General features: G+C 37.5%; 1 protein-coding gene across 1 annotated transcript in view; it reads left to right on the forward strand.

Annotated features, from left to right (window-relative positions):
* The window catches only part of DIP2A (disco interacting protein 2 homolog A), a 99,367-nt gene extending 90,202 nt beyond the window's left edge, over positions 1-9,165 (forward strand). The window contains exons 34-39 of the mRNA XM_032189994.1: positions 1,099-1,160; positions 2,816-2,873; positions 3,354-3,428; positions 4,082-4,256; positions 5,899-6,022; positions 7,646-9,165. Coding sequence (XP_032045885.1) covers positions 1,099-1,160; positions 2,816-2,873; positions 3,354-3,428; positions 4,082-4,256; positions 5,899-6,022; positions 7,646-7,898 — 747 coding nt within the window. The 3' untranslated portion in view covers positions 7,899-9,165. The remainder of the gene's footprint in view (positions 1-1,098; positions 1,161-2,815; positions 2,874-3,353; positions 3,429-4,081; positions 4,257-5,898; positions 6,023-7,645) is intronic.
* Positions 9,166-9,273: the final 108 nt, after the last annotated feature.

Consider the following 9,273-nt stretch of genomic DNA (forward strand, 5'->3'; position numbering starts at 1 on the left):
TTGAGGGAGTTTTCACTTGAAAGAGGACAAGTGATTTTTTTTCTAAAGAAGTGTTTTGTGTCCGTCTGTCCTTCCCCCCCCCCAAAAAAAAAGCACTTGTAGCTGAAATACAAAACCTCTTTCTCAAACATGCAGTATGGGGCTATAGCAAGGAATTATGTTAATGAGTGGTATCTTCCTAAAAAGTAAACACCATAATGCCAATCTGGTATGGCCATCGGTTTCCCTGAGCCTTAGCAGTGCTACAGATTTAGAAAGCAATGCTGTTATAAAGACATTGTTACTGTTCCCTGCTCTGGAGGGGATAAAAAAGCAGCCTAATTTTTCAAAACTTCTAAAATGAGCAGCTATGCTATGTTTCCCTGCATGGGAGAGAATAATCACTGACTCTGCCTACATTTTTTAGCTTAAATATGCATTTCACAGTAGTTTCTAGTTGCCTTGAGATTAAACTCTGCTGGAAAAAAGAAAAAAGTCCCCTGTTGCCATGTTGGGAAATTAATTTATTTTAGGAGTCTGACCTTCCTCCAGAGTTGGTCAGAAGGTTTATCTTCTGACTGCAAGATGTCTGCCTCTGTCTAGGCCATTACTTGCAGGAGCATTGAAAAGATAGCGGATGGTTAGAGGTATGTTTTAGTTGAATGTTTTTTTCTTCAAAGTTAGCAAAACTTCTATGAAGTAGAACAGCTGAGCTTTAGGAAAGGGGTTATGCCCGTGTAGGTTTATGCTCACATACTTTGCACTTGCTATGTAGTGTTTTTAAAAGAGGTGTAATTTTGTAAAACTTTGTAAACTTAAAGGTTTAACTGTATATATACATACTTCACTTGTGCATTGATTTACTAATTTCTACAAATAAATTTACTAATTTCTATTGTAAAATGCAAACATTTCTGAAATTGTTATATAATTGCATAAAACATCAATGCTTTATGACAGTCACTCTAGAGGGTGAGTACTCTGACTATTTTTTTGGTAGATTAGGACAGTACTTTATAAATGTCAGTAAAAGAGGGAGAGGAATTTTTGAGTTTATATGGCTATGAAAATAGGATTTTCTGGCTTCTGTTGATTTTGTTTCGTCCTTTGTATTCATAGGGAACAGCAGGACCAGATCCAACAACGGTCTATGTAGATATGAGAGCACTTCGACATGACAGGTACAGATTATGTTATGGTACATAACATAACATTAACCATTAAATGACTGCAGAGGAGAAAGTTCTATCTCCTCCTCCATCATTTCTTCTGCTCTTCCTTTTTGCACCCTAACTTAAGTTGCTGTCTGTTCATCCATATTCTATAATCCAGACTCATTAGCTGTTTCGTAGTTAACTGTACCACCAGCAAAAGGTGATTTCCCAGTTGGCTGGTTAGTCACAGAATCACAGAAAGATTTGGGTGGGCAGGATCTCAGGACATCCCTCATGCTCAATGCAGGGCCAACTTCCAAGGCTTCAATGCATTACTGAGGGCCAGGACCAGTTTTGTTTGGAAAATCTCCAAAAGTGGGGATTTTCCTTTGGGTACATGTCCTGAGGCTGACATCCAGCTGTAGGACAATAAATTTCTTACTGTTGTCTCCCTTCTTGCAGCTTATGTGCCTGACCTCTTCTCCTTATGATGTACAGCTCAGAGCAATTGGGCTTCATCTTCTCTATAACAATCCTTGAAATAGTGGAAAAATTACAGTTAGCTGTACTTAGACTTTTTTTTTTCTTCAGACAGAACATGTAAACATCATCTGGAATCTTGTTGAGGATACATTCTATCTGTCTTAATTCTGTAGTCAATAATTTTTGCATTATCTTGTCTCTTGGTTAACTTAGCTGATAAAATTGCTGGCATTACCAAGTTCAGACTAATTTTAGTAGTGTTCATACATCATACATATGTTCATACATATTTGTTTCTGTACTTACTTTAAGAAACTTAATACTTAGTATTGATATAAAAAAATCTTCTTAATTGATTGTTTTGAATCAGGGGCTTATTATTTCAATCAGGGGCTTAACTGGCAGGTTTTTTTTTTGACTACTGTTCTGTAATTTTTGGAAGGTTAAATCTTAGTTACTAGAAAACAAGCATCATGTGCATGATCTTCATCTGGCATTTGACCAGATCCATGTAAATCGCTCATTTTTTCTTTATTTAATATAGCACTACGATTTGCCTGAGATACATTGTTAAGTTCAGCCATAGCCTCAAAGCTCCCATGGTGCTAATCAGTTCTAGCCTATGTGTGTTGGTTTAGTAAAATAATGCATAGTGTGTAGGAGCCGTTTCTCTTGTACACCTCTCCTATTGCACTCAATTTTTGCTCCTTCTGCAACTGTAATATCTTCATAAGTTATGCCACTAATGGACAGTGTAATCCTTTTTTTTTTTTAGGTTTCTTGCTCCTTACTTTTTGTAATTCCTACTGGGGCTGCTATGGTTCAGTGTGGCAAGCAGAGGTCCAGGAGAGTTCAATAAAGATGATGAAAGTAAAAAATGCTGGTGAAACTGCAACCCTAGAGCTCTTCTGGAATGAGTTATTCATCTCTCTGGAGAGATGAGTTTCTGATTCTTAAAGGAAACGGGTATATGGGAATGCTAATACTAAAGTCTTGAAGACAGCTAGAAACTCTTAACTGTCTTGTGAATAATTGAGTGTCAGAAGTTAAATAAACTTAAATAGACGTGCTTCACGATATCCAGTGTTATCCTATCCTTAGCTGCACTGATATCATGAAACACGTCTATTTAAGTTTATTTAACTTCTATTTAAGTTCATGGATCTCTGTACAAATGCATTTTTCTTTTATTTTCTCAGGGTACGTTTGGTAGAGAGAGGTTCTCCCCACAGTCTGCCACTTATGGAGTCTGGGAAGGTGAGAGACTGAGAGCAATCTTTTTTCCTCACTATCCCTATCTGGATGGTGAACTGTTTCTCTCAGTACAGAGTCTGAGCAATGTCAGGCTGAATGTGCTTCACTAATCACAGTATATCTAGGAGAGGCACTAGAGAGAGCATGACATGAACAGCTGATAAAAGTGAAGCAAAGATTGTAAAATGAAGAAATAGGTAGTATATGTTGCTGTAACTGAAAAAATCACAGGCCTTCACACAAGGCATTTTCCAGGTGTGAAAGATCAGTTCTGTAGCTAAATACAAGCTGCAAAATAGCTGCTTAGAATTTAAATGATTAATCAACTTAGTAGGAAGAACTGATTGATACCCATGGAGTAAAGAGTAGAAAGGGAAGATTTGCATGGATTGACTTCTGTGGCTTTGCATTATTAACTTACCTTTCTTTTGATGAATTCAACTTCTGTTAACTTCAGTTTTAAACCTTTGTTTTCTGTTGAAGATTCTTCCAGGAGTAAAGGTCATCATAGCACACACAGAAACCAAGGGACCTCTGGGAGACTCACATTTAGGAGAGGTAAAGCTTCCGATATTTTGTTTATCAGCAGTGATATCATATATAGATAAATCATATTAGGTAAATTCATGTCATACTTAGACAGCCACAATCAAATTGATGTGGCAAGGAAATGAATTCAGCAGAGAGCTGGAATGGTTCAGATATTTATGTGAATGTTTGCATGGATTTCTCCCTCCTGTGCCAAACTATTGCATGCTAGGACCAGGTGGTATCAGTTAACAAGTCTGTGTCTGATTGGTAGTTACATGAGGAAGTGAGTAGATACTGTGTATCATTATATACTCCATCAGTGGATAGTAGTAATGAGGTAATTTGCTGCTTGGTTTAATCTGTGTTTTATATACATTTGGATTTGTGCTTATTAAGATGCCCTTCTAGTAGAAGATAGCTGGTTGGTGGGTGTCCTTTTCCAGTATGTCAAATGCCTAGTTCATTTTTTCTCTTGACTGTCCCCAATTACATGTATGTAAAATGTTTTTTAATCCTTTTTCCTGGTCATTTACTCTGAGCCAGAAATTAATTATTTTAGTAAAACAGCTCCTAAAATTTAAATCAATAAATTACGCTGCCCAGATCTGGCAAAATCACCTTTATTTGTATTGGAATAGTTCTCTTTTTTTTTTCTTTTTTTTTTTTTTTTTACCCCCTAGATATGGGTGAGTAGTCCGCATAATGCTACTGGTTACTACACAGTGTATGGAGAAGAAGCACTGCACGCTGATCACTTTACTGCTCGATTGAGTTTTGGAGACACTCAGACCATATGGGCTCGGACTGGATACCTTGGCTTTCTGCGCAGAACTGAACTTACTGATGCTAGTGGAGGTGAGAGGAAACAGATACACTTAGAGAAGCATGTGCTGAAACTCATTGGGGTAGCTGAGCCTAGCAAAGAGTAAGCTGTCCTGCAAGATTATCCTGGCTTCCATAAGAGAGCTGAATATAAAAGGAATCTTTACTCTATATACGTTCATTGATTATAATGATACTGGGTAATCATGCAAAAGGAGAAATTCGTAATGCACTTTTCATTTAGAAAGTAGGATCCTCTTCCTTTATATCCATTTAAACAAAATAATATGAGTGTGCTTGTTAAGAGCACTAGAGACTTTCTACTTACTTCTTGCGTAAACCTCTTTTGTACAGAGAGAATACAGTATTTCAGTGCTGATCTAGATAATACTAATAATGGTAAGTCATTCAGCAGTTCTAGGACATGCACAAATATCAGCAATTTCCCAGCCTTTCAGAAGTGAAATGTCTAGAGGAGTAACTTATCCTTATTTTTTTCCAATATATAAATAGTGTTCATCTCCTTTTTTTCTTTCTCTTTTTTTTCTAATTTAAACCAGTGTCTGAACTTGAGAAATGTACACAGATGGAAGAAAAACTTGTTAGCAATGTACCTGCGATTGCTTGTGATTGAACTTAAATGAACAGTGATATCTCCATTGATAGTATCTGTCTCCCCCTCATTGCTGTCACTGGATAAATAGGGCGTTCACAGATACCTTTTATAGATCCTGTAATCGCCCATGATACAAGATAGAACATTTTTTTTTCCACTTCTGGAAATGTGGAGTGGCTCCCTCTTCTGGAGAAAGCTGGTAGTGGAAAGAAAGGGGAATTGCAAGCAGATGTTCACAACGAGAAGTTGCAGATGGCAAGGCACTAGATTACTACAGCACTTTTTTGTGTCTTGTAGCTTTCTAAAAAATCACATATAAAGATATTCCTGCTGTGGAGCAATGTCAGTTGTCCTTAAGTTTGTTAGCATTTGAGAGAACAGCTGTCATAAATTACCACATTATTAGCAAATGTGAATGAAAGATAGTGCTGCTTCCCAGTAGTTTTTAGTCTCGTTACATGACTGAGCAGAATTCTAAAATAGGCACAGAAGAAAAAAGAACAATTCCTTTCGGACAGAGTTACAGGATGAGCATGTCAGTTTGGAGAGCGTGTTCTGTAAGGTCTAGAAGAGCTTTGTGTGTTTAACCTAGGAAAGCTAAGGTAATAGGTTTGTTCTCTTCATTAACTGTGGGGAACTTAAGTTGAGAAAAATGTTGCTGTCATGAGAAAAAGTGGGTATAAATTCTTTAAAAAATAAAATAAAAAGGAAATCTCTCCTCCTTTTGATTGGAGAGAAGTTCTTTGGTAAGAATAGTGGGAGGAAAAGATGGATTTTGATTAGTTTTATGAACTGAGATCATGTTATGTAAGAGAAGTAACAGAACTGGATAACAGAAATTATTTTTAGTCTGGTTTCTTTTGCTTTGAGTCAATATACATAAGTGCTAAATGACCTCACAATTCTTCATCTTTAAAAATGGTAAAGCATGATGTGTATTATGGACTTTCTCCTCAGAAGAACCAGCAATGTCTTGTAACATCAGGAATAAGCACGTACAAATGAGGATGTCTGTTCTTCAGATCTGTTGATGTTTGTAATGTCTGTGTTCTGTCGCAGAGAGGCACGATGCCCTGTATGTCGTAGGCTCTTTGGATGAAACACTGGAGCTCAGAGGAATGAGGTACCACCCCATTGATATAGAGACATCTGTAATAAGAGCACATAAGAGCATTGCAGAATGGTAAGAGTTATGGTTCAGTTATTTTTCTGTATCCTTTTATATCTTCCAAAATAGAAAGAATCAAATTTTGCAGGACAGAAAGCTAGATTGAGTTAGTTGAGTCTATAGCAAGATATAGAGTTGAGCTTACTAAAGCCTTGCTTAGAAAATACTGCAGTGAGAATAACCAACTGAAATATAACACCCTTTTTTACCACTCAAACAAACAAACAAAAAATAACAACAATAAAGAACTCCACACCTTCATCAGAGTTTGATCTTCAGTCAAAGACAAGGAGAGGGCACAATATGAACAGGGTGGCAGAACACTTTCAAGTTGTATTGCTGATTTTCACAGTGGTCAGAATGTATGCCCTTGGATGTTGTACATCTCTAGGATTTCTCGAATCATAGAATGATATCTTTTAACATATATTATTCTCATTTTGTACTAATAAGATGATACATGCCATTTGGCTGTAGGTCCTCTTCAGTCACAAAGTGGTAGTGCTTGCTTGTTGTAATTATCGTGTGTCTTTGTCTTCATGGTGGTGAAGATGGGGGGGAAAGTCATACAGGAGGTTGTCTAGGGCAAGGAAGTCTATTCCATGCCTCAATACTTCCTCCACCAAGAAGGAAAGAAGGGTAATGGTTGCAGGCGACTCCCTTCTGAGGGGAGCAGATGGCCCCGTATGTTGGCCAGACCCTCCCTGTTGGAAAGTCTGCTGCCTACCTGGGGCCTGGGTCGGGGACATTACCAGGAAACTTCCTGACTTTGATCACCCCTCTGATTATTAGCCCTTAGTGATAATTCAGGCTGCTAGTGATGAAATTGCAGAGAGAAGCCTGAAGGCTGTCAAAAGGGGCTTCAGGAGACTGGGGTGGTTAGTGGGTGGAGCAGGTGCACAGGTGGTGTTTTTGTCTATCCCTTCAGTGACAGGGATAGATACTGAGTGGATCTGGAAGGCCCATCTGGGGGTCGGCCTCTTTTCACTGATAACTAGCGATAGGGCTAGAGGGAAAGGCCTCAAGTTGCACCAGGGGAGGTTTAGGTTGGAAACGAGGAGACATTTCTTCTCAGAAAGAGCAGTCAGGCATTGGAACGGATTGCCCAGGGAAGTGGTGGAGTCACCAACCCTGGGGATGTTTAAGGAAAGGTTGGACGTGGTTCTTAGGGACATGGTTCTTAGGGTGACATTGCTGGTAGGGTGATGGTTGGAGCGGGTGATCTTGGAGGTCTTTTACAACCTTAATGATTCTATGATTCTCTGAATCTCTGGAAATTTATAAAAGTACATTAATAGCAAGCATGCACACACTGATTGAAATCTCAATGGTACTTATGTTAATACGTAAGTGTAAAGGACTTCTAAATATGTGATTGCATGCATATAGGAGAAAAAGACCCACTTAGAGTTTTTACAGAGACAATTTGAGAAGTGGTTGGCAGAGAATATCCCTAGAACTTACAGCTTTGATATCTCTTGATTTATACATATTCATATTATTATACTGCTTTTTCACATTACGTATATTGTTCAAGTCCTTACACAAATTATTTGCAGTAAGTCTGTCTTTGGTAGCTTCCTTTGACTGTGGTTTGCTTTCTTTTTCTCACCATTAATATTTACATCCTGCCGACAGTGCTGTATTTACATGGACCAACTTGCTTGTGGTGGTTGTGGAATTAGAAGGCTCAGAACAAGAAGCATTGGACCTGGTTGCACTGGTAACAAATGTGGTTCTGGAGGAACATTACCTCATAGTAGGTGTTGTAGTCATTGTGGACCCAGGTGTTATTCCTATCAATTCCCGTGGTGAAAAACAACGAATGCACTTGAGAGATGGATTTTTAGCTGACCAGCTGGATCCTATTTACGTTGCCTACAACATGTGAAACCAGAAAATCACAAGGCTAAAGCACCAAAATCTAGGGACTTTCTGAATAGCATCTGAATTCATTTGTTATGTTTTTAAAACTGTTGAAAAACTTAGGAAAATGGAGATACTAATCTTCACAGACCTTCACCTTTCAGATTGCATTTAATTTCATAAATCCATTATAACAGTTATTGCTGTCTTAGAATGGAGAATTGACTGGAATTCCTGAAGGAAACTTACGAGAACTATCATGGACCAATGTGCTTTGTTTTTTTTTTTTTTGTTTTGTTTTTTGTTTTTTTTTACAATAATTATGAATGTCAGTACTTGATGCACTGCATAAAGGGACATAAGGTGGGGTGGGGAGAGTACACCAGCTGTGAGGAAGACTCTTGGAAATAATTCTGAAAGTTGTGAAAAAACATTTGGACTTACCCCTCAATGAGATTGTTTGCAATATATTGGTAGTACCTGGGTTGGGACATAACTTTCAAGATTGCACACATCTCTAGCATATTCTCCTACTGTACTGATAGGAATTCTGCACATATTTCAGGTTTAAAAATGCAGCCTTTTTATTTTAAATCACTGATTCATTCCTATTCAGAAGAAACAAGTTCATTCAAATTCTAGATTCAATCTAACAAGAGTTATGCTGCTGTTCAGCTTTTTTGTACCAAGCAAAAGCAAATACTGCATCTGTAACAAGGTTACATATTGTGCCATGCTAAACTCTGTAATGCTATGAACTTTATAATAAAATATTAAATTAATATTCAGTTTTAACTACTTGATGCAGGAGCCTTCACTGCTCTTGCTGTTGTAACTTTATGTTAAAAGTTGCTTGTTTTCATAGCATTAGTTGTTTATTACTGCCCTGCATAACACCAAGTACTTAAGAACTCATTCCAAAGCCAATAGTCTCTGAATTGTTTGTACAAATGTTTACAAAGCATGATCTTACAGTATGTTTTCCATGAATATCCTGTGATAAAACTTATGTAGTAATTTCTTCCACCGTGGAAAAGATATTCAGTGTTAGGTGGATCTGCTATGGTACAAGCCTTCATCTTTTAGTTCAGTTTAGACAGACCTTTTGTTCAAGCTGAAATAGCCTGGTGGTTGAGTCACGCTGACTAAACACAGTTTTGAAATTTCTGCCTGATCTAATACTGCAGTGAACCTAATTCAGAAAGAGAATGTGAAGTTACTCAAATACTTCATGTGTTTGAAGGTAAGTAAGAGACTAGCAAATAATTATTTTTATAGAGTTAATAAGGAGTTTGAGTTACATTCATTTTTTTATATTTTTTTTTTTAGTAATGCTTGGGTTTGGCAAAAGAGCCAGGTTTTTCTGCAAGGCAATTTTGCCTGGATCAGTGCCTAAGAAA

Source organism: Aythya fuligula, chromosome 6 (assembly GCF_009819795.1).
Source record: "Aythya fuligula isolate bAytFul2 chromosome 6, bAytFul2.pri, whole genome shotgun sequence".
Taxonomy (NCBI): Eukaryota; Metazoa; Chordata; class Aves; order Anseriformes; family Anatidae; genus Aythya; species Aythya fuligula.